The sequence below is a fragment of the Urtica dioica genome, chromosome 2 (genome assembly GCF_054948205.1).
Source record: "Urtica dioica subsp. dioica isolate 48M chromosome 2, U.dioica_male_clone48M_v1_H2, whole genome shotgun sequence".
Taxonomy (NCBI): domain Eukaryota; kingdom Viridiplantae; phylum Streptophyta; class Magnoliopsida; order Rosales; family Urticaceae; genus Urtica; species Urtica dioica.
In genome coordinates, this window is record NC_142757.1 from 10,829,043 (window position 1) to 10,854,310 (window position 25,268).

A 25,268-nucleotide genomic window follows, 5' to 3' on the forward strand; every position below is an offset into this window, starting at 1 on the left:
GATGACCGGCAGTGTCTTCTTTTCACCTAGGAATGCGTAGCGGAGATGACCGGGCGATTCCTTGAGCTCGATCTCCGGTGGCTCCTCCACCGATGGTTTGGCTCGTCTTTTGCTTTCTTCGAGCTCCTCAAAATATCATCTCGTGTTTGCCTCGAAGCCATTCATGTGATTTGCATATTCTAGGGCTGCACATGTGACAAACGCATTAGTGAAATCAGAGTTGTTTAAGAGACATACCTCGAGGGGCTCCTCCGAGCGAAATGAGTGGTCGTGGATGGCTGCCTCGCACACGTCTACCCGGAATATGTCATCGCTTGCTTTTGGGTACTTCATTGCTTTGAAAACGTTGAAGGTGACCTCTTCGTCATTTACCCTCAGTTTCAGCTCGCCTTTCCGCACGTCGATTAGGGCTCCTCCGGTGGCTAGGAACGGTCTTCCCAGGATGATGGGAATGCCGTGGTCTTCCTCCATGTCTAGTACCACGAAGTCGGCGGGGAAGATGAATTTGTCGACCTTCACGAGTATGTCCTCGATGATGCCTCGGGGATGCTTGATCGACCTGTCCGCCATTTGAAGTGTCACTCGCGTGGGCTTCACTTCGTCGATTCCTAGCCGTCGGAAAATGGAGTAGGGCATGAGATTGATGCTTGCCCCCAAGTCGCAGAGTGCCTTGTTGAAGGAGAACTCGCCAATTGCGCATGGAACGGTGAAGCTTCCCGGATCTTTGAGCTTTGGTGGGAGCTTTCGTTGAATTATAGCACTACACTCCTCCGAGAGTGTAATGGTGCTACAATCTTCGATCTTGCGCTTGTGCGTGACGATGTCCTTTAGGAATTTTGCGTAGGCGGGCATCTGCTCCATGACATCGGCGAAGGCGATGTTGATGCGAAGTTGCTTGAAGAGCTCCATGAACTTGCTATATTGCTTGTCGAGCTTCGCATTCTTCAGTCTTTGCGGGAATGGGGCCGGTACCATCTTGATCGTGACCGCGGGCGGGGGAGGCGTGATCGTTGGAGTTGCGACCGTTGAGGAAGATGGCTTGTCTTCTTCTTTCTCTTTCTCTTTCCCCTTGTCGGCTCTTTTGAGTTCGAGCCCACTTCTCAGTGTGATGGAGTTGCATTGATCTCTCGGGTTGACTTCGGTGTTGCTTGGTAGAGTGCCCTGAGGTCGTGCATGGAAGTCCCGAGCTAGTTGCCCCACCGTCGTCTCGAGGTTCCGGATTTGTGCCTCTTAATTCGTCATTCTCGTTCGAGACTCGGTGATGAAGGAGGCCAAGAGCTCCTCTATGTTTGGCTTTGGTGCGGGCTGAACTTGTTGTGGACGATTCTGGCCTCCCACCTGTTGTTGATGTTGATGCGGCATCCCCGGTGGTCGACTTTGTAGGAAGCCTTGTTGTTGTTGCGCCCTCCATGCGAAGTTGGGGTGGTTGTTCCTTGCTCTGGTGTTGTAGTTGTTGGAGTTTTGGAATGTGGGCCGGTTGTAATTCCCCACGTAGTTCGCATTTTCCGCATGGCCATCATTCGCGTGCGGGCAATCATCGGTGAAATGACTCCCTTGACACCAGAAGCACGGCTCCCAAGTCGTTTGAGTGGAGTTCACCACGGCTTTCATCTCTTTCATCTCCCGCATCTCCTTTGGAAGGTTTGCCATCTCTATCGTCATCTGTTCCATTGTCTCCGGATCAATCGTGGTCATCGCGGCTTGAGCAGTGGCGGGACCGGCCTTCATGATTCTCCTCTCTATCGGGCATTGGTCGTTGGAGCGCGCTAATTCTTCAAGGAGCGCTTGGAACTCTGATGGCATCTTAGTTAGCACCGTGCCTCCCGCGGCGGTGTTAACTAAGGTCTTCGTCGAGGTGATGAGTCCGTAGTAGAACGTTTGAAGTTGGACAGGTAACGTGACCCCGTGGTTAGGACATTTTCGAAGCATCTCCTTGAAGCGTGCCCATGCTTCGTGGAGGGACTCGCCGTCCATTTGCGCGAAGCTGTGAATGGCGTTTCTTAGGCGGGCCGTCTTCTCGAACGGGAAGAACTTGGCGAGGAATGTGTTGCACAACCCCTCCCATGTGGTGATGGAATCGGGAGGAAGCGAGTTGAGCCATGCTTTTGCCCGGTCATGGAGAGAGAATGGGAACAGTCGGAGTCGGATGGCGTCCGCGTTGATGTTGTGGATCTGGAATGTCCCGCACAACTCGTTGAAGTTGGATATGTGCTCGTTCGGATCTTCATTCGGGGCTCCGGAGAATTGATTTGGCTGGATCATGTTGATCGTCCCCGTCTTGATCTCGAAACTTTGGTTCCCTCCGATGGCCGAGTTGACAATGGTCGGGCTGTACCCTTGAGTGGTGGGTAACACATAGTCGAGGAGTGGTCTCTCTTCGTTGGCCATGATCTCTTCTTCAATGACTTCCTCGTCTATGTTTTGCTTCTTTTCCTTTCGATTTCTCTTGCACGTTTTCTCGATTTCATAATCTATCAGAAGGAGACTCGAATCACCGTCTTTTCGCATCAACCTTCAAAAGAGAAAGACAACGCAAAAACGGCGCCAAAAACTTGTTGCGATTTTTACGCGCGCAAGTGCACGTGGCGCTCAAGTAATATAGTGACTTAAGTACAAGTGTCGATCCCACGAGGAACAAGCTTAATTAAACAAACAAATTAACTAGCACGAATTGAACTAAAAGGAAAGATGGAAAGATGTCACAAATTATTGACAAGTTTTAAAACAATTAAATAACAAAATAATCAAATAAAAGTTGTAAGCAGAAAGAGAGGCTAAGGACCAAGGCTTCACGGGTTTATTCAACGGTTTGGATACACAAATTTGACGCACAATCAATAATCAACTCACTACTCTTTGCTAACCATACTCGCAGAATAATATTGCTAAATCTCTCTCGAGCATCTAACAACCTATGTCAAAGCTAGGAAAATCTTCTCTCGATCTCAATCCCTAACAAAACATGCATTCATATCAAAAGTATTCACACGATTCTATGGCAACCTAACTATCTCTAGCCTAGGCATGCATCATAGTAATTCAAACCAAAACACTAACAACCTAATCTTTCTCAAGCATCAAGATGAAGTATAAAAATCATGAACAAGGTAGCTAATCTCGATCAAGCATTAAAAACGGATTTGAATTAAGCAAAGTAGTAGAGAATGGAAATTGAACTTCAATATATTTAATCAAATCCATAACCGAATCCTAAACCCGCTATGCCATAGTCCTTAATGGAATTAGTTCATGGCGTAGTGAGAAAACAAAAATAAAATAAAAGAAAAAGAAGAAGAAGAAACCATAATTGAAAACTAAATTGAAAATTAAAAATATGGGAGTTCAAGAGTAAAACAGAAGAAGAAAACTGTAATTGGCGCGAATTGATGAAGAATGGCTCTCATCTTTCTCTCTATCTCTCCCAAACACTAAGAAAAACAATGAAAAAGTGCCAAAAGTCCTAAACAAGAGGTTGAGAAGTGAATTTATAGGCTTAGGTCGAAATTAGGGTGCTTCCTCTAATTTTCGGAGTAGACTGGGTAACAAAACTTGATCCGACGGCCCAGATTGCTCCAGAAAACGCGTTTCCTCTTTTGGATTCGCGCACCTCGCAGCGCGCGGTATAGGGGTCACGGCGCGAGGTAGTTCTTCTCGGGAGGTCGCGTTCCGCGCTTGACGCTCGGGGATTTTCGACGCTGAAATTCTTCAACCTCGCGGCGCGCGGTCTGGGGGTCACGGCGCGAGGTTAGCAATTCCATAACTTCGCGGAACGCGCAAACTGCTCGGAGATGGCTCGGGATGATTTCCATACCTCGCGGCGCGCGCTAGGAGGGTCGTGGCGCGAGGTCTGGAGTCTTCTTGACTCCTTCTTCGTTCTTGACTCGTTTTTGATCCCGAATGCCTCGATTTGTACAGATTTGCCCAGAGTATCATAGAAATCCCATTTTTGACCTGAAAACCTTCAAAACACACGAAAAACCTCAAAACTACTCAAGAACAAGCTCGGATTTAGTTGAGATAATAGGAGTTTTCTACGTACGACACGCACCTATCCGGCACAGGTTGTACCAAGCACTTTCAGCATGAGAGTTCTCACCTTTGTCAGATGTGTTATGGATTTGATTGTTCATGTTTTCTCAAGTTTGAGAAAGTTGAATCTTTTAAAAGAAGAAGAAAAGAAGATGATTGGAAGGGATTTCGGGCCGTTTAAGTTATGAAGTCCCCTAGGGCCAAAATGTTGTGGACAAAAATCGGCAAAGCGGAAAGCTTCGGGAGGTTCAATCCAAGGTCGGACCTAGTGGTCGCACCCGAGCCGAGTGTGGGAACTCAAAAGTCTCGAGTTGTTGTTCCTCTAGCCCGGAGGCGTTCTCTGAAGAGAGCATGTGGTGAATGGGGGGTGACTCCGTTGCTTGTGAGCTGCCTACGTCCCGAGTTGCGGGATCAAGTCATGACGTAGTTCAATGTGTTTGTGTACGCTATTTGGTGATGTTTCAACTCTAGAATCGAGTGACCCGAGAGAGAATGTGTGCTTTCTCATGAAGATGAGGGAGATTCTCAGTAGAGATTCTCAGTAGAGAATCTCGGTTACAGCCGTGCACGGGAGATTAAGCGTTCGATTAGAGAAACAATGTGATTTCTCTTGGAGATGAGGGATATTCTCAGTAGAGAATCCCGGGCGCAGCTGTGTGGGGGAGATTAAGCGCTCGATTAGAGAAACTGTGTGCAGAAAGTCTCTGGTAGCCTTTCAAGACTCTAAGAACGAGTAATCTTGATGAACAATGAATGTGTCTTTGACCTCTCTGAGGGGGGTATTTAGAGTGGATGTGGAGGCATAGGAGGGCCTCTGGACACACTTCCATGAGCGCGCTGTGGAATTTTGATAGTGCGGGGCGCGAGAGCAGGCCGTGCGTGCCAGTCTGTTGGGCGTGCGTGCACGCCTCCTTTTTTGAGGTACGTGCGCGGGAGGCTCCTATGAGCGCGCTCCCCGCATATGTCGCGTGGCGCAAGGTAGCCTATGTTGTGCGTCGCTGCAACGCGAGCGAGTGTGGGCTCGCCTTGGCCTGTTTTGAGTGGGTCTTAGTTTTCGTGGGCTTTTTGGTGACCCGGCCGTTGGGCATCCGATTTTAGGGTTCGACGCAGAATTCTTCGTAAGTCAAGAGAAATTTAATAATTTTCGAAAACCATCGATAGTATTTTCTACACCTCAAACGATTTATGTTCGGGTTTCATAGCAACTATATAACAACTATATACATATATATTTTCTGTGGCAATATATCTAACACGAATTTCTTAAAGCTTGGCCTTCAAACTTTAGGCCGCAGACTCGGTTCCGAGTTGGGTTGCAGGTCCTACGAGATCAAGATCAAGATCAATCCCTGAACCAGAATATAGAAAGGAAAAGGAATTCCATGGCGCTATCCAACCAACCAACAATATAAATATAAAAAGAAATACGTTAGTCGCCGTCGCGTTCTGGACCGTTCAAACCTTTGTTCTATTTCCCCGACAAAACTCACAGAATCAAACACTTCAAATATAATAATAGTAATATTGACGCGAAAAAATACGTTATAATATTAAAAAACATAAATATTCCCTTCTATTTATATACTTGCCAATAAAAATAACACACCCTCGCTAGTATCGTTATCAGAGCCGTTACCGTACACTTCACTGTCTCTATCTCTCTCTGTGATTTCGGCCTTGTTCGAAGAGCTAGGGTTTCGACATTGTTACCATGTGAAGGTCCTGAGAGCCAGTACGTGGAAAGTGATTCTGTTCTCATCGTTCCGGCTACAATAGGGTTCGTTCGGCGCCAGATCCGATGGGGAACTGCTGCAGATCTCCGGCGGCTGTGGCGAGGGAGGACGTGAAATCAAATTTCTCTGGCCACGACCACCGGCGAGATTCAAGCGCCGTGAAGAAGGCTCCGGTTGCGGTGTTGGCCGGAGCGGCGGCGGAGGAGAGCATTGAGGAGAGGTACCTTGTGGATCGCGAGCTCGGGAGAGGCGAGTTCGGCGTGACCTACCTTTGCATCGATCGGCAGACGAGGGAGCTTCTGGCGTGCAAGAGCATCTCGAAGAGGAAGCTCCGGACCACAGTGGACGTCGACGATGTGCGCCGGGAAGTGGCGATCATGAAGCACCTGCCGAGGAGCTCAAGCATCGTGACCCTCCGCGAGGCCTGCGAGGACGAAAATGCTGTCCACCTGGTGATGGAGCTCTGCGAGGGTGGCGAGCTCTTCGACCGCATCGTGGCTCGCGGCCACTACAACGAGCGATCTGCCGCGGCCGTCACACGGACTATCGTTGAGGTCGTTCAGCTCTGCCACAAGCATGGCGTTATACACCGTGACCTCAAGCCGGAAAACTTCCTCTTCGCCAACAAGAAGGAGAATTCCCCGCTCAAGGCCATTGATTTCGGCCTCTCCATCTTCTTCAAGCCAGGTGACTACCTTGTTTGGGGAAAGGGAATTGAGAACTTTGTTTGGGAGGAATCAGCTTAAATTGCTGTCTTTGGTAGCTGTTTTTTTTTTTTTTTTTTTTATTTCTTATTTTTTTTATTATTGAGGCATTTCTTTCTGAACTATTATTAAGTTTTTTTTAATGTTCATTAAATGAAGTTGCTATATACGCACTCATATTCTTAATTGGCCTTTGATTAGTTTTGTTTGTCTGCTCATTACTCAGTTGTTCTGAATTTGATTATATTCCTTTTCTGGGTTTGTGGATTTACCGAAACATGTTCATTTGCTTATTACTTCACACGGTTTCCTACTCACATACAAGTTATTATTATGCCAAGGAATGAGTTTAAAGGTGTATTGTATGGGATATTTTACTCTTGATTTTACGAAGTAAGACAATTTTTTTTTTTTTTTTTTAATTAATTCGACCTTCCCCTTGGTTTACAATGTCATTTGTTCATACAGATAGAGTTGTCTGAATGCGATGCCTCTAATTCATCCCAGTGTCTTTAGAACTTTTACTGGACTCTCATATTTGGTTTATTGTACTTATACATGGATGGGTTTCAAGTTATTTTATAGTCATCTACTAAATTTCTTATCTAGTGTGCCATCTTTTTCGAAATGTTTTATGTATGTTCCGATTTATATAGGTGAGAAGTTTTCTGAGATTGTTGGGAGTCCATACTATATGGCTCCAGAGGTGTTGAAGCGGAATTATGGGCCAGAAATCGATATATGGAGTGCAGGGGTTATTCTCTATATATTGTTGTGCGGAGTGCCTCCATTTTGGGCTGGTAAGTATTTGTATTCTATGTATAAATTCCCCAGTGACTAGCTTCTTTGAAATGTTTGAATTTAGCTTGCCCTAGGCAAATTCTATCTGTCAGATTGTTTTGGTAGAGTTTTTATAACATTTGCTTGTTATTACACTATTGAATAGTACTTATTCCTTTTTGTGTAATTATGGCTTTAGCCCTCATCAATATAAGCAGTTCTTGTTTAAAAAAAATTGAATAGTACTTGCATGAATTTTGATCATATTCCAGAGTCCGAGCAGGGTGTTGCACAGGCCATTTTACGGGGGCTTATTGACTTTAAACGAGATCCGTGGTCCAATATTTCAGACGCTGCCAAGAGCCTAGTTAAGCAGATGTTAGAGCCAGACCCGAAGCTACGACTAACAGCCAAACAAGTTCTGGGTATTTCCTCTCTGCTATAAAATGCAAACCTACCTTGTTATTTGGGCAGCATCTATGGGTATTTATGTTCATGCATATGCATAAGGATGATGTCATCAGTGGTCTTGGTTACCTAAGTCATGCACAAAGATTAAATTCCGAGCAAGCATTTTAATAGTATTATAGCAGAAGATCAATTCGGAACCCTTCTCATGTATTCATGCCGAAGATTTTAGAGAAAGCTACCTGTTTTTGGTCAATTCGGAACTATTCATGAACTTTGAATTAGATCAGTCCTGGCAGTGCTTTGCCTAACCTTATCATGTATAACTTATTTTGCAGAGCATCCCTGGCTCCAAAATGCTAAAAAAGCTCCAAATGTACCTCTCGGTGATGTTGTGAAATCCAGACTTAAGCAATTTTCAATGATGAACAGATTCAAAAGAAAGGCCTTGAGGGTATATTGACTGCTTCTTTATATTGTTATTATTATTACTATTATTATTATTTTTTTTTTATCTCGCTATTCATGTATTACAAGCAGGAAATGCAAACAGGTTATTGCTGATTTCTTGTCGACTGAAGAAGTTGAAGACATCAAAGAGTTGTTTAGAAAAATAGACACGGATAATGATGGCATCGTTTCAGTTGAAGAACTAAGATCCGGACTACAAATGTTTGGATCCCAGATGGCAGAGCCTGAAGTTCAGATGCTTATCGAAGCTGTGAGTCGTGCTTTTGCCTTATTTTAACTGTTTCTAAATTGGTTGTGAATGCAACATGCCCGTGGCACTGTTCAATCCTGAAGATAGTGACTGTTCATTTGATCACAGATCAACAGTTAGTTTTTGCTGACAAAAGGAGTCCCGCAAAACCGATGATATAATATCTTGACTTAGGTCTTATGGAATGATGTAACAGCTCTTGGAACTTTATTTATGTCACAAAATCGCTATTGGGGGTACAAAGAAAGAGGAAAAGTTTCCTTGTTAATTTCCTCTATCAGGCTGTAGTCCTTTGGCTTTTGAGGAAACAGTAAAGAGAAATTGGCTCTGTAGACAGAGAGCTTTGCCGGGTTGACATGACACTGCATTGTGATTATATTTACATTTTTAAGATGTGACATTTATTCTACACATGCCAATTCTTTCAACACAAGTATTACATATGCAGTGTACATATTGGCCTACGAGTAATGAGTTCTGTCCTTTACAATATGTTTTCTGTATCAAAAGGCCGAGGCTAATGGAAAAGGAACACTAGACTGTGGTGAATTTGTTGCTGTATCGCTCCATCTACGGAGAATGGCCAACGATGAGCATCTACGGAAAGCCTTTTCCTATTTCGACAAGGACGGGAACGGTTTCATCGAGGCAGGTGAGCTGAGAGATTCCTTGATGGAAGACGGAACTGAGGATTGTACAGATGTCGCAAACGACATATTCCTAGAAGTCGACACGGACAAGGTTGAACTTTGATGGGCCAGCTTATATTCTCCCTATCACGATCGTACGGTTCACAAACTGACGTTCTGATTTGATTGATGCAGGACGGGCTCATAAGCTATGCTGAATTCGCAGCAATGATGAAGACTGGTACAGATTGGAGGAAGGCTTCTCGGCATTATTCCAGAGGAAGATTCAACAGCCTTAGTGTAAAGCTTATGAAGGACGATTCTCTAAATTTGGGGTAAGACTTACCGAATCATCTGTCCGCATTTGGATTTTTTTCGAGGTTTGGCTTTGAGAGGAAGCAACGTACCGAATTTGGGGTACTTTGCTTTCTTTTGTTATTATTTGTTTGGCATTGCTCGAGCGTTAAGAGAGAAGGCCTAAATATTGCTTGTGTGCTTTAAACAAGGAATCGTGATATTTGATTAGAAATTATAAGCTCTGGCAAATGAATGTGTTGATTGTATAAACCGAAAAAGAAAGACTTCATGATACGGTCTATGATTCTCTGTATCCCATTTTTATTAACCAGTTCAACCTTTCTGTGATTTATTTATTTCTTTTTGTTTCTTGGTTGGTTGACAATGTGAACTCGAAACTAGGCAACAAGTGCTATTGCATACTTTTGGAAAAGAAATATCAAGGTCTCGTAGCGTGAGAAAAGTGTGCTCCGGCGAGTTCTTCTCCGAGTATATCCTTTCTATTTCCTTTTTACTAAAATGGTTGACAGTACTATGGTTGACAGTACTATGACGTCAGAATATATCAGTAAAAGAAAAAATGTAAATACAAAGGGTTCATATTAGAATAAATGAGAGTGTGTGATACAAGACTTCACAATTTTTTTTAAAAACCCAAAGATATCGACTACAAATTAATGCTTTAGAATAATACATGTTATGTCGTCATTTACACAGTAAAAACGACACTTCAAAAACAAAAACGACATGGGACTATTTGGGAAAGTCCCAAAACCCGAGAATCAGTCCGCCAAAAGTTGAGAGCTAGATAATCCTTTCGCCAAAGGTCTCGAGACTAGAAAATTTAGTCATTTTAACTACATCAAGTGATCTTTTAAATTGTCTTCCGCCAAAATATCAAAACCAACACCCTTCCGCCAAAGGTTTCAAAACAAGAAGATCCTTCCACCAAAATATCAAGACCAAAGGATCCCTTCACCAAAGATCCCAAAATCGGAGGATCCTCTGGCCGGAACTCTCAAAAGCAGAGGATCCCTCAACCTGAACTCCCAAAAACAGAGGATTCATTGAAGATCCTCAAAATCAAAGGACCTCTCCGCTCTTGATCCATCTTGTTACCGGTCGTTTTCGGAACACCGGAAATTCAAAAACGATTCAAGGCCGGCCGGGCTTTGCCGGCCGGGAGCCCAACGGGCCCCGGCCCACCAGGCCCGAGCGCCCCGACGCACCCACAGCCCGGCACGGCCGGCGCGCGCGCACCTGCGCCCCCGGCCCTGAGGCCCCCGGCCCAATGGGCCTCAGCGCGCCCTATCGCGCCTGGCTCACGCGCGCCTCGGCGCCCCTGCTGCCTCAGCCGGGTGTCCCTGCCACCTCGGCCACACCGGTCGAGCGCCTTCGCCAACTCGGCCGCCTCGGCCGAGCGCCTTCGCCAGCTCGGCCGAGCGTCTTCACCAGCTCAACCACCTCGGCCGAGCGTCTTCGTCAGCTCGGCCACCTCGGCCGAGCGTCTTTGCCACCTCGGCCGAGCGTCTTTGCCACCTCGGCCGGGCACGCCCGCTGCCAGGCACGCCCCGCGCCTGGCACGCCCCGCGCCCATCCAGGCGACATGTCCCGTGCGCCCTGCGCCCTCTTGGGCGTGAGGCCTCGCGCGCCTCGCTCCCGGCCACCCGGTGGGCCTCAAGGGGCCGGCCCAAGGCCTCCCCACAAATACTATAAATACCCCCCCCTAGGGGAGAAAAAGAAGGACATTCATACATTTTTCGAGAACAATACTTCTCTTCTCTGAAGAATTCTCTCGTGCTCTTGTGACATTCCAAGAGCGCGCACTCCTCTTCCCTCGGCTCAGAAACAAGGACCCCCCTCCACGAGAGGGAGCGCGCTCCTCTTCTGCGACCCGAGCTTCTGCAGTACGCACTGCTCTCCAGCTTCTTGGCCCTTGAGCTAGAACTCCGAGCTACGAGCACGCGACCCCTCTAAAGTCTTCACCAGAAGCTACGAGCCGGGTCCTACTCTAAAGACTTGGGTTCCCAAAGCCTCTGAGCCCAAGATAGCCCCCATACACAAATGGAACTACGTTCTGACCTGATCCCGACTAAAGGGTACGTAGGCAGCCAACCTTTGGCACGGTCACACCCCCCAAAACACACCTCAGGGTCTGGAGGGTGCAGCTCGGTCTACGAGCTCCCATTTTTGGCCTGGGCGCGATCACTTGGTCCGGCCTTGGATCGAACCGCCCGAGGTATTTAATCGTTGTTCATTTTCGTGCGACAACATTTTGGCGCTAGAAGGAGGGGACTTCCCGACTTACACAGCCCGAAATCCCTTCTACAGCTCGACCCCTTTCTTCTCGACTCGAGAAAGACATGAGTGGTCAACCACCCGTTCGTTCTGAGGGCGTGAACGGGTGTCGATCGATACTCCTCGCGACGACTCTTTACGAAACTCCTCGTGCAGGCTCTACGTGAGTCCTCGAGTCGAGTTCGAGTCCACGAGTCGATTGATACTCCTCGTGCAGGCTCTACGATGTCTCCTCGAGATAAATTCATTCCTCGAGTCGAGCCCCGAGTCCGCGAGTCGAGCGATACTCCTCGCGACGACTCTTCACGAAACTCCTCGTGCCGACTCTACATTTCTCCTCGAGTTGAGTTCACTCCTCGAGTCGAGTACCGAGCCCACGGGTCGACAAGCTACTCCTCGTGCCGACTCTACGTTTCTCCTCGAGTTGAGTTCACTCCTCGAGTCGAGTACCGAGTCCACGAGTCGACAAGCTACTCCTCGTGCTGACTCTACGTTTCTCCTCGAGTTGAGTTCACTCCTCGAGTTGAGTACCGAGCCCACAAGTCGACAAGCTACTCCTCGTGCAGGCTCTGCGATGTCATCTCGAGATAAATTCATTCCTCGAGTCGAGCCCCGAGTCCGCGAGTCGACCGATACTCCTCGCGACGACTCTTCACGAAACTCCTCGTGCAGGCTCTACGTGAGTCCCCGAGTCGAGTTCGAGTCCACGAGTCGATTGATACTCCTCGTGCAGGCTCTGCGATGTCATCTCGAGATAAATTCATTCCTCGAGTCGAGCCCCGAGTCCGCGAGTCGACCGATACTCCTCGCGACGACTCTTCACGAAACTCCTCGTGCAGGCTCTACGAGAGCCCTCGAGTTGAGCCCCGAGTCCACAAGACAACTAACCACTCCTCGTGCAGGCTCTACAAGAGCCCTCGAGTTGAGTCCCGAGTCCACAAGTCAACTAACCACTCCTCTTGCAGGCTTTGCATGAGTCCTCGAGTTGAGTCCCAAGTCCACAAGTCAACTAACTATTCCTCGTGCAGGCTCTACATGAGCCCTCGAGTTGAGTCTTGGGTCCGCGCTCGCCGCCCAGCTCGTGAGCCGATAAGCAACGAGTTACAAATGGGTTCAAGGTCTGCGTCCGCTGGGCAAATCTGGTCTAGCCACCGTCCACGGGAAACCTCGCCACACAAATGTGGCATCGCGCTAGCCGCCCAGCTCGTGGGTCGAAAGGCAACGAGTTACAAATGGGTTCAAGGTCTGCTTCCGCTGGGCGTATCTGGTCTAGCCAGCGTCCACGGGAAACCTCGCCACACAAAAGTGGCATCGCGCTCGCCGCCCAGCTCGTGGGCCGAAAGGCAACGAGTTACAAATGGGTTCAAGGTCTGCGTCCGCTGGGCGTATCTGGTCTAGCCAGCTTCCACGGGAAACCTCACCACACAAGTTTGGCATCGCGCTCGCCGCCCAGCTCGTGGGCCGATAGGCAACGAATTACAAATGGGTTCAAGGTTTGCGTCCGCAGGGCGTATCTGGTCTAGCCAGCGTCCACGGGAAACCTGGCCACACAAATGTGGCATCACGCTCGCCGCCCAGCTCGTGAGCCGATAGGCAACGAGTTTTAAATGGGTTCAAAGGCTTGCGTCCGCCAGGGCGTATCTGGTCTAGCCAGCGTCCACAGAAAACCCGGTCACGCAACGTGACACCGAGGCCCCCCGAGGCCAAAGACGTGAAAATCGATTACGCTTTCATTGGTAAGTCGAGGAAATAAGCCACGCGCAACAAAAGCCGTCCCTCGTGACGCGTAAAGGCCGTCCCTCGTGACGCACAAAGCCGTCCCTCGTGACGCACCGATGCCATCCCTCGCGATGCATTGAAAGCCCTTCTACAATGCGACCACAAACCCGAGAGTGTTTGTCCTGGGTCCGCACATCAACGCAAGCACTGAGTTTCCGCTCGACCTACGCTCGACCAGAAACTCGGGGGGCTAATGTTGTCGGCCCGTCTAGGGCCGACGAGGACTAAGGCATTTCCTCGACCCTCGCGGCCGGTACGAGGTCCTGAACGGCGAGGCCCTGACCCAACCAGGGGCCGGCCCAAACCAAGGGCCAAGTCAAATGCCCATGCAGCCGGCCCAAGGTTTGCCTCGGCCATTGGCCGGCCCAAGGCTTGCCTCGGCCAATGGCTGGCCCAAGGCTTGCCTCGGCCATTGGCCGGCCCTAAGGCTTGCCTCGGCCAATGGCCGGCCCAAGGTTTGCCTCGGCCATCCAAGGTTTGCCTCGGCCATTGGCCGGCCCAAGGCTTGCCTCGGCCAATGGCCGGCTCTAGAGCATTGCCTCGGCCAATGGCCGGCTCTAGAGCCTTGCCTCGGCCAATGGCCGGCTCTAGAGCCTTGCCTCGGCCAATGGCCGGCTCTAGAGCCTTGCCTCGGCCAATGGCCGGCTCTAGAGCCTTGGCTCGGCCATTGGCCGGCTCTAGAGCCTTGCCTCAGCCATTGGCCGGCTCTAGAGCCTTGCCTCGGCCAATGGCCGGCTCTAGAGCCTTCCCTCGGCCATTGGCCGGCTCTAGAGTCTTGCCTCGGCCAATGGCCGGCTCTAGAGCCTTCCCTCGGCCAATGGCCGGCTCTAGAGCCTTCCCTCGGCCATTGGCCGACCCAAACTTGTTCACTCGGCCAAGGGGTCTTCAAACCACCCCTTGGCTGCCTATAAATACAGGGGCCGCTCCCCTAGTCCAGGTAATCCAATTTTGAGTCCCGAAACGCTGCCGAACTCGTACTTCGCTCGTTTCGCTCATCTTTGGCTTCTCATCACCCCTAAAACCTCTATACTCCACCTCAATCCCACTAATGTTGAGCGTCGGAGAGGTAAACAGGGGCACCCCCCCTGTTTCCCCTTTGTAGTTCACAATCTCTTGCTTGCTTTTCAGGTGCCTGGACGAGATTGACACCACCAACAGCTAAGGGACGGCTTGGCATACCAAGCCCGACACGCTCGAGCCGAAGTGAGACCACTTGCTCTGGCCTTGGGTCTAACCACTTTGGGCTCCTAAATAGTTGTCCAAAAATCAGCGACAACAGCGGGCGCGTCTTAGCGCGGCGCGCTACCTTGTAGGTGCGGCGTGCTGCTTGCTGCACGGCTGGCTGGCGCAGCGTGCTGTGCGCGTGGTGAATGGCTCGTCTTGCCGGACTCTTGCGGGCCTTTAGGGGTCTTCGAATACCATTCTTTCCACGTGAAATATGAAGGTTTCCACTTGACGAGAGTGACTCGACTCGAGGAGACTGACTCAAGGCTCGACTCGAGGAGCGAAGCTCGACTCGAGGAGACTGACTCAAGGCTCGACTCGAGGAGCGAAGCTCGACTCGAGGAGACTGACTCAAGGCTCGACTCGAGGAGCGAAGCTCGACTCGAGGAGACTGACTCAAGGCTCGACTCGAGGAGACTGACTCAAGGCTCAACTCGAGGAGCGAAGCTCGACTCGAGGAGACTGACTCAAGGCTCAACTCGAGGAGCGAAGCTCGACTCGGGGAGCCGACTCAAGTCTCAACTCGAGGGGCTAGGCTCGACTCAAGGAGTCAAGAGTTTGGGCGAGGGCTTGAAGACTTGCCGCTCTTCAGGACCTCCGGCCTGACCATCGGCCCTTTGAGGGACGTGCCTTCTTGGCGTCTCGGGCTTTCCAAAAACGACCGGCAACATTAGCCCCCCAAGTTCATTGCTCGGGAGGCCCTGGGCGGTGAACTTTTAGTTGTTTCCGCCGGGTGTTTGAGGAAAATAGACTTCCTAGAGCATCACTGTCACGAAGCTTTTGTGGTTATGAAGGATATTCTCACAATCGATAGTGCTCTCTCTCGCTTTTCCGTCTCTCTCGACACGCGTGTGTGATCGACACGTGGAGGAGGATCCAAGCGGATAGGAGAGGTAGGTTGACATGGGCGAGGCAGACGCGTTCGCGTCCGTCGCTCTAGCCCCGGAGCAAAGGGGACATGCGTGGGCAAGCGGGACACGCATTTGTGTAGAGGCGTACCGGCGTGTCGCAGCTCGTTGATCTTGTGGTGAAGTCATGCCCAAGTCTTTCTTCGATGGCATTTTGCTTAATAATATCATCAATCCGGAGTCCATGGGACTCGACGTTGACTAGCAGGGCAATGATTGTGTAATCGTGACTTATTAGGGGAAGATCATGGCTTCCGTCTCGGCCAGCTTGGAAGGCGACTGCACTTTTGCATTTTGCAAAGGCGTGCTCATTCCGAGGTCTCGAAGACGGAGGTTGATGCTGCGGGCTGATGCTTCGAGAAGACGGAGTGGCACCTGGCGGAAGGCTCTGCCGCACCGGAGGGCTTCGACTGCTCGGGGATAAACGCTAAAAGTTTGACCACGCATCAAGCATAAGTCGGTCTCACGGGGCATCCGCCATTCCCGCCTTGGTGACGCTTCTTCGTCTGCGTTCGGAAGATCGGCCCTTATTCCCCAGACGTGAGTGCGGGTCTCTGCTTTGGCTAACCTGTTCTTCACGTCGCTCCAGGTGCTTGCTCGAGGAGCGGGACTCGACTCGAGGAGACTGACTCAAGGCTCGATTCGAGGAGCGAAGCTCGACTCGAGGAGACTGACTCAAGGCTCGACTCGAGGAGCGAAGCTCGACTCGAGGAGACTGAATCAAGTCTCAACTCAAGGAGCGAAGCTCAACTCGGGGAGCCGACTCAAGTCTCAACTCGAGGGGCTAGGCTCGACTCGGGGAGCCGACTCAAGTCTCAACTCGAGGGGCTAGGCTCGACTCAAGGAGATTGGCTGGACTTTAAGGAATATGACTCTACTCGAGGAGCGATGCTCGACTCGAGGAGTATGACTCGATTCGAGGAGCAAAGCTCAACTCGGGGAGAATGACTTGATGAGAGGGGTGATGCTCGACTCGAGGGGGATGACTCGAGGAGAGTGACTCGACTCGAGGTGCAAGGCTCGACTCGAGGAGGACGTGACTCGATTTGAGGAGCAAGGCTCGACTCGAGGAGGATGTCTTGATTCGAGGAGCAAGGCTCGACTCAAGGAGAGCGACTCGACTTTAAGGAGCGATGCTCGACTCAAGGAGAATGACTCGACTCGAGGGGCAAGGCTCGACTCAAGGAGGGCTACTCGACTTAAGGAGCGATGCTCGACTCGGGGAGAATGACTTGACTCGAGGAGCAGTGCTCGATGTTGTCGCAGTTTTTCGGACAACGATTTAGGAGTCGCAGACGGTTAGACCCAAGGTCGGACCAAGTGGTCTCGTCTCGACTCGAGCGTGTCGGGCTTGGTATCCCAAGCCGTCCCTTAGCTGTAGATGATCTCTATCTCATCCAAGCACCTGAAACGTGAACAGAAAGGTGTGAACTACAAAGGGGAAACAGAGGGGTTGCCTCTGTTTACCTCTCCGACGCTCAACATTAGTAGGATTGAGGTGGTTTGTAGAGGGTTTAGTGTTTAGAGGTCGAGACTTGAGAGAAACGAGCGAGGTACGAGTTCGACAGCGTTTCAGTACTCAAATTCGGATTACCTGGGTCGAGGGAGAGACCCTCATATTTATAGGCGGCCAAGAGGTGTTTGAGGAACCCCTTGGCCGAGGGCCGGCCTTGGAGGGCCGGCCTTGGAGCGCCGGCCGTGGAGGGCCGGCCTTGGAGCGCCGGCCGAGGAGGGCCGGTCTTGGAGCGCCGGCCGTGGAGGGCCGGCCTTGGAGCGCCGGCCGTGGAGGGCCGGCCTTGGAGCGCCGGCCGAGGAGGGCCGGCCTTGGAGCGCCGGCCGTGGAGGGCCGGTCTTGGAGCGCCGGCCGTGGAGGGCCGGCCTTGGAGCGCCGGCCGAGGAGGGCCGGTCTTGGAGCGCCGGCCGAGGAGGGCCGGCCTTGGAGCGCCGGCCGTGGAGGGCCGGCCTTGGAGCGCCGGTCCTGGAGGGCCGGCCTTAGAGAGCCGGCCGTGGAGAGCCGGCCACGGCGAGTGCCGGCCCCGGACGAATGCCGGGCTCAGGACGGCCGCCAGCGTGGCCGTCGTCGATCTACCGGACCGAGACGGACCGGTAACATTAGCCCCCCGAGTTTATCATCGATTGTAAATCGCGTGGTAAACTCAGAGTCCGACGTTGGCCCATCGGAGAAGCAAGCCGTCAAGAGGTATGCTCCGACGTCCTTTCATGTTATTTTTATTATTATATTTTTTGTCGATCGTGCTCGCTTCGTTATTCGCGCCATGGACCCCATTGACCTGGGATGTGGGCCCGTTGACGATGGCTTACACGACTTGTTTGAGGAAAACCACGTGGATTTGGATGCTTTTTGGGCTCAATTTACGCCCCCATCAACACCACCCAACACTCGACACTCATCGCGTTCGTTCAACGCTATTGAGATGACCGGAGAAGATCTTTCACTGGTTGAAACGTGGCTGGCCGACGAGGGTGAGGGCGCGCGTGCCGGAGACGGCCAGCGCCGGCAGGAGAGCGCCGGCCTGATGGCACCAGCCGCCGGGGACAGCCGGGCCGACCAGCACGAGGCCGGCTTGGCCGAGGGACACGCCATGGAGGCCGCGCGCGCGGGGGCGACCACCCTGGAGACCGGCGGCGCTGCGCAGGCCGCCGCCAACGCCGGGGGAGTCGCGCCTGGCTGGGTCGGCGCCGTCTGCGCTGGACCCAGCCCCGGGATCGCGCCAGAAGAGTCGCGCGCGACGATCCCGACCGGGGAGCACGCCGACCAGGCCGAGGAGGCCGACGCCGGCGTGGAGGAGGCCGGGCCCGGCCGAGTCGGCGCCGTCTGGGGCGAACCCAGACTTGGGGGAGACGTCCCTCGTCCCGGGGGGGCCGAGCCGGTCGTGGAGGACGCGGGCGACGCGTCTGGCGAGGCCGACGCCGGCGAGGACGCGGTGGCGCAGAGGAGCGCCGCCCGGGGCGGCGTTGGCATCAGGGGGGACCCCACCCCCTCGGGTGGGGCTGCGCTGCAGGTGGTCGGCGGCCATGGGAGCCCAGGCGGGTTGGCCCCAGCCGGGCTGGAGCGCGTCTACGTCGGGGGAGCGCCGCCGGCGGCGGCCGACGCTGCCGGAGGGGTCGGCGGCGCCGGACAGGAGGAGTGCCGGCCGCCCGACGCCGGAGAGGGAGAGGCGGCCATCCTGGTGGCCCTGCAAACCCTAGGGCCCAACGGGCCGGGCCTAGGTGAGGAGACTGCAGCCGGCCGGGAGTCGGGCCGGGCCGACGTGCGCGAGGAGGGCCCAACCGGCCGAAGGCCGGACAGGGCCGCTGGGCGACAGGCGCGCGAGGAGGACCCAGCAACCCGCGAGCTGGGCCGGGCCGGCGGGCAGGACGCGCCTGGGCTGAACGCCGGGACACCCGGGCAAGCCTCAAACGCCGGAGACTCGACTGGCCGAGAGCCGGGCCGGGCCGACGGGCCTGGCGCGCGCGCCGAAGGCCGGAGGTCGCCGGGGCCGCGCGTGGAGGAGCCACCTAGCCAGGTGGCGGGCTGGGTCCTCGGGCTTGACGCGCACGCAGGAGAGGACGTCCCGATGACAGTGACCCGGCCGGCCGGCAGCCGATCGAGCGCCCGGGCACCGCCCCGGACTCCGGGCGCTCCGGCGACTCGTCGAGCCGTCGTGCAGCACCTGCGGCGAGGGGACTTTCCTCTACTGCGCAAGAGGAAACGCGGACCTCGTCCTTCCCGGTAGGAGAGTCAGCCGTGCGGGGTAACTTTGACTGCTCGGGCGTCGATGTCCCGAGCCTGATCTCCATCGTCAGCTTCAAGACCCTCAGGAAGCGCTACAGCATCCCGGACTCTGTGTCAATCCTCAGACCGTTGCCTGACGATCTTCCGTCCCGCCCTCGAAGGGGGTACGCCGCGGTCCACGAGGCGAGCCTCCGCGGTGGGCTAAGGTTGCCTTTCCAGCCGGTTATCCAGGAGTTGCTAGTTCGACTGGGGGTGCACGCCTTACAGATGTCTCCGGCCTTCTATCGGGTGGTCGCAGCGTGCCACATGATGCTTTACCGGGAGAAGAAGAGGGCTGTCACCGCCGACGACATCCAGGACCTCATGACGATACGAGGGGTGCCGGGGAAGCCGGGCTTCTACCAAGCGCTACATCGCAAGCGCTTCATCATCGCCAGCAACGTTAATTCGAAGCACCGATATCCTTGGATATGGGTATCCGAATCAGCCTTCGGGGTCGCGCCTCTCTTCTTTGGTCTTGCGGCTGATTTTCCACCTATGGGCGATATCGAAAGCTCTGAGCTTCACGCGGTGATCAGGGCGCTCCCGGAATCGAGGCGACAAGGACCGCACTTCGAGTCCCCAGACCTAATGGCAAGGACTGGGTGGTTCCCGCCTGGAGACGACGCCCTTCCGAGCTCGGGCCTCGCCGCGGAGGCTACGGAGGACCCCGAATCAGAGGCGGGGGGCTCGTCTGCTCCTCCCCCTGACATGGGGGGTACCAACCGCACACAAGCTTCTAGTTAATGTATATTCCATTGTATTGCACTCTAACCTGTCACCCCTTCATCTTTTTCAGATACGATGACCCGACGACACCGACCACGCACGCAGGCACCGAGGGTGGCGCCCGACGCTGAGGCCGTGATCGCGGCTCAACCACAAGCTGAGGCCCGCCATGGGGGGCTTCCAACGCGGGCGAGGACCGAGGCGAACTCCTCGAATAAGCGACCGTCGTCGACGATCCTTCCCGGCTCGTCCTCCGGCCACAAGCGCGCTCATACGTCGGCGACGCCAGATGGCATGGAGTCGATGCTCCTGGCGGAGGCGGCGGAGCTGAGGGACCGATGCTCTCAGGGGATCCTTGAAACCTCACTACGGGATTTCAAGAGTCTCCTGACGGTGAGCGACCTTGAGCATTTCCAGAGCGGGATCGGCGACGCCCGAAAGGTATGACTCGCTTGTTTTCCTCATTTGCGATTTGTTGTGCTTATTTCGATTACATGTACGTTGTTTGCTTCCACAGATGCTCGCACGCCAAGAACGGAGCGACCGCATTCTCCGGGACTTGTTGCGTCGCATGCAGATCATGGAAAAAGACAAGGAGGATACAGCGGCCGCCCATGCCGCTGCCTTGGCCGGGGCCCGCCCGTCCAAGAGTTCCAAGCGCTTGAGGAGGAACTAAAGCGAGCTCGTGAGAATGCGGCGGCCGAGAAGGCTGAGCAGGCGGCCGAGACTTTCTTAGGGGAGACCAAGAAACTCCAGGCGGCCCTCTCGAGCCGGGATGAAGAACTGAACATCGTCCACGCCCGATTGTCGGCAAGCGAGATCTCCCGGGTCAGGGCCGAGAGGGAGAGGGAAACCCTGCGGGCGGAGGTGCAGACCCTCATCGAGGAGAAGGACGACGCCGTGCGATCGAAGACAGAGTTGGAGGAGGACTGGGATCTCTCGCTAGAGGTGGCTCGTTACGAGGTGGCCATGCGGGTCAAGGATGCGACCGCGGAGGAGAACGCGTCTCGAGGGATCACATTTTCCTTCTTTGACGCCATGTTTCCTCCCTTGGAGGACGAGTTGCCGGAGGACGACCTGCCTCCCGAAGTCCCTGCGGAGGCCGCTCAGTCGTCAAACTGTCGGTCTGGTGGAGGAACCGTTGGCGGGTCGGGCGCCCCTCACCTTGAGGACGACGAAGAGCAGGTCGATTATGGCTCGGAGTAGCCAAGTTTGCTTTGGTTTTTCCGCGCACTTGTTTAGCGCTCGCTTTGTGCTTTCTTTCGGATTATTGTTATGTTTGCGTCGTACTTTCGTACTTTTCTTATTAGGTTGCTTATGCAATATCGTTTTGCTTTAATTGAAGCTTTCTTTTCATCGTGCGTCTTATTTTCTCGACTTGCTACGCTTAGTGTAATCGATTTGCGCGATTTGAATAGTGCGTGTCTTACGAGCCCGGCTTACTATGCTTAGCGTAACCGGTTGGCACGGCTTACTGCCGCATTTGGCGGCGAAGTTTCCCGCGGACATTGGCTAGAGCAGTTTATCCGGCGGGTGTGATTTCCGGCCATCCATTCGTGACTCGCTGCCTATCGGCGTGCGCGAGCTGGGTGGCCGTCGCGCTCATCCTCCGGCGAGTACGCTACCTATCGGCGTGCGTATCGGGATGGGTTTGCAGCTCCCAGTGAGCGTGGTATTCGTTGGTATGCGTGTCACGTTTTGGGTTTTGGCTGCCGAGATCGACAATCCGGTGCGCGGACGTGATCCATCGATGCCTTGCCGCCTATCGGTGCGCAAGGTGCATTGGTGCACGAGAGGGTCGCAGCAAAAGACGTGCGAGGCCGGAGGTCCGGTGCGCGGATCCAACTCATCGACGTTTCGCTATCTCTCGGCATACGGCCTCGACCCGTGCGAGAGCGTCGCACGAGGAGGGTACGAAGTCGGAGATCCGGTGCGCGGATCCGATTTACGGGTGTTTTGTTACCGCTTGGCGCGTGGAAAGTGGAGTAAGCGAGCTCGTTATTCTCGCCCCATCCCCCTTAGCCCCCCGAGTTTCTTGGGTGCTCGTAGAGGAGGCTAGAAACTAAGATACAATGTTTTGAAGTGAAACGTAATTCATTAGATTATCGAAATGGTTCAAAAATTACATCCCAGGCCTTTGGCCAAACTTGAAATTTAAAATTGACTTTGCTAGAATCGAAAGTTACATGAGAACAACAAAGCGTAAAAATGGACGAATGAACATTTATTGATAATATTGCCGGAGATGCTCCGCATTCCACGGGTGTGTGAACACGAGTCCCTCCATGTTTTCGAGCTCGTATGTGCCATTGTGGATGGCTCGGCGCACACGGTACGGGCCTTCCCAGGTGGGGCCTAGAACTCCCGCACCTTGCACTTTTGTGTTTTGGAACACCCTTCGAAGGACGAGGCTTCCGTCGGCGAACTTCCGCAGCTTGATCTTCGAGTTGTAGTACTTCTCGACCTTCCTCTTCTGCGCAGCAAGCCGGGTAAGTGCGTCCGCCCTCCTTTCGTCTATGAGGTCTAGCTCGAGCCTGATCGCGTCGTCGTTGGCGGCTTCGTCGTACTCCTCGATGCGCAAGGTTGGCAGCTTGATCTCGACGGGTACCACAGCCTCGACGCCGAACGCGAGAGCGAAAGGGGTTTCGCCGGTCGCGTTTCGGGCGGTGGTGCGGTATGCCCATAAGACCATGGGGAGCTCGTCAGCCCAAGCCCCCTTTCTTGCCTCCAGCTTCTTCTTCAGGTTCTCCTTGATCGTCTTATTCACCGCCTCGACCTGACCGTTGGCTTGGGGATGGCGGGGAGAGGAGAAAGTCTTGCTAATGCCAAGCTGTCCGCACATTTCTCGGAGGCGCGCATTGTCGAATTGCTTTCCGTTGTCGGTTACAATTGACGCAGGGATCCCGAAGCGGCAGATGATGTTTCTCCAAATGAAGCTTGTCGTGTTCGCCTCGGTGATCTTTGCTAGCGGCTCAGCCTCTACCCACTTCGTGAAGTAATCGATAGCCACGATCGCGTGCTTGTATTGTCTCGGGGCCGTAGGTAGCTCGCCGATGAGGTCGATTCCCCACTTCGCGAAAGGTCGCGGCACGATAATCGGACACAAAGGGGCCGGTGCTTGGCGCGGAATGTGGGCGAACCTTTGGCACTTGTCACACTTCTTGGCCCACTCGTGGGAGTCCTTTTTCAAGGTTGGCCAGAAATATCCAAGTCTTAGCAACTTCAATGCCAAAGATTGCCCGGCGGCGTGGTTACCGCACACCCCCTCGTGCACCTCGTGGAGTGCTTTCCTCGCCTCCACCTCGGTCAGGCAACGGAGAAGGGGCATGGAGTAGCCTCTCTTGAACAAACTATCCTCCCTCATCGTGTACTTCGGGGCTAGGCTTCTCAGCTTTCTAGCTTCTTCTTTATCCTCGGGGACGACTCCTCGTTTAAGGAATTCCACGAGCGGGGTCATCCATGAGGGAGGCGGAATCTCGTCAATGACCCCTACGTCGCCTCTCGAGACGTAGGGTCGGGTCAACACTTCGATTGGGACGCTGCCCTCGCCTTCCTCGTCTATCCCAGACGCGAGGCGAGCTAGGGCGTCGGCGTCAACGTTCGCCTCTCGAGGGACCTGGACGATCTCGAACCACGACAGGGCCTCCAAGTTCTTTTGGGCCTTGGACAAGTAGGCGATCATGTGTGGCTCCTTTGCTGCGTAGTCGCCCTTAACCTGATTCACGATCAATTGCGAGTCGCAATGGATGCGCAGGTTTTGGGCGCCCAACTTGTTCGCTAGCTCCAAGCCAACAATCAGAGCCTCGTACTCTGCCTCGTTGTTGGAAGCCTTGAACTCGAACCGCAGGGCGTACCTCAGCTTTTCCCTATCGGGATTTGTGAGCACAACGCCGGCGCCAGCCCCCCGGGCGTTTGACGCGCCATCCACGTGTAAGTCCCAGACCGGCCCTATCGGGTCGTTGGTTCTCTTCCTTGACGACTCGCTATGGTCGTCCTCCTTGTCTTCCGTGGTCTTACTTCTTTCGTCGCCCTCATTGGTTGGGGGCGCGCTTGTGAACTCGGCGACGAAGTCGGCGAGGGCCTGACCCTTAATGGCGGTTCTCGGTTGGAACTCGACCCCGTATTCGCCCAGCTCTTGGGACCATATCGCCATTCGAGAGGAGGTCCCTTTTTGAAGGTCCTTCTCGATGGGGTGCCCCGAGCGGACCACGATGGGGTGCGCCTGGAAGTAGGGCCGGAGCTTTCTCGCGCTCATGACGAGGGCGAGGGACAGTCTCTCGATCTCGGGGTATCGGGTTTCGGCGTCGAGGAGCGCCTTGCTAACGTAGTAGACCGGCCATTGTACTCTGTCCTCTTCGCGTATGAGGACCGCGCTCACGGCCCTATCGGAAACCGCGAGGTAGAGGTATAGGGTTTCGCCATTCTTTGGCTTTGCGAGGAACGGGGGGGAGGTGAAATAGGCTTTCATATCTCGGAATGCTTCCTCGCACTCCTCCGTCCATACGAACCCGTCGGTCTTTTTTAGTGCCTTGAAGAACGGTTGGCACCTATCAGTGGCTTTGGAAACGAATCGCGTCAGGGCGGCGATCCTTCCCGTCAAGCTTTGAACTTCTTTGACCTTTTGTGGCGACCTCATCTCTAAGATCGCCTTAATCTTCTCAGGATTGGCCTCGATCCCGCGGCGGCTCACCATGTAGCCCAGAAATTTTCCAGACTCGACCCCGAAAGCGCACTTGTTGGGGTTAAGCTTCATCTTGTAGCGCCGCAGAATCGTGAACATTTCCCTAAGGTCTCGAACGTGGTCGCGGGCTTTGAGGCTTTTGACCAGCATGTCATCCACGTAGACCTCCATAGTCTTGCCAATTTGATTGGCGAACATACGGTTCACCAACCTTTGATACGTTGCTCCTGCGTTTTTGAGGCCAAAGGGCATGACCTTGTAATAGTAGAATCCGCGGTTTGTAACAAAGGTGGTCTTGATCTGATCCGGCTCATGCATGCGGATCTGGTTGTAGCCTGAATAGGCGTCCATGAAGCTCAGCAACTCGTGGCCCGCCGTGGCGTCCACGAGCTGCTCGATCCTCGGGAGAGGGAAGCTGTCTTTCGGGCAGGCTTTGTTGAGATCTTTGTAATCGATACAGATCCGCCACTTCCCGTTTGGCTTCTTGACCATCACCACGTTGGACACCCACTTGGGGTGCTCCGCCTCCCTGATGAAGTCGGCGGCGAGAAGTTTGTCAACTTCTTCACCAAT

The 25,268-nt window shown here is 53.5% G+C and overlaps 1 protein-coding gene across 1 annotated transcript; it reads left to right on the forward strand.

Annotated features, from left to right (window-relative positions):
* Window positions 1-5,595: 5,595 nt before the first annotated feature.
* CPK13 (calcium-dependent protein kinase 13) lies at window positions 5,596-9,671 on the forward strand. Its single transcript, XM_089601781.1, has 7 exons — window positions 5,596-6,449; window positions 7,123-7,266; window positions 7,519-7,671; window positions 7,993-8,108; window positions 8,208-8,375; window positions 8,886-9,116; window positions 9,200-9,671. Exons 1-7 carry the CDS (start codon window positions 5,828-5,830, stop codon window positions 9,341-9,343), a joined length of 1,578 nt encoding a protein of 525 aa, XP_089457907.1. The 5' UTR covers window positions 5,596-5,827; the 3' UTR covers window positions 9,344-9,671.
* The last annotated feature ends 15,597 nt before the right edge of the window (window positions 9,672-25,268 follow it).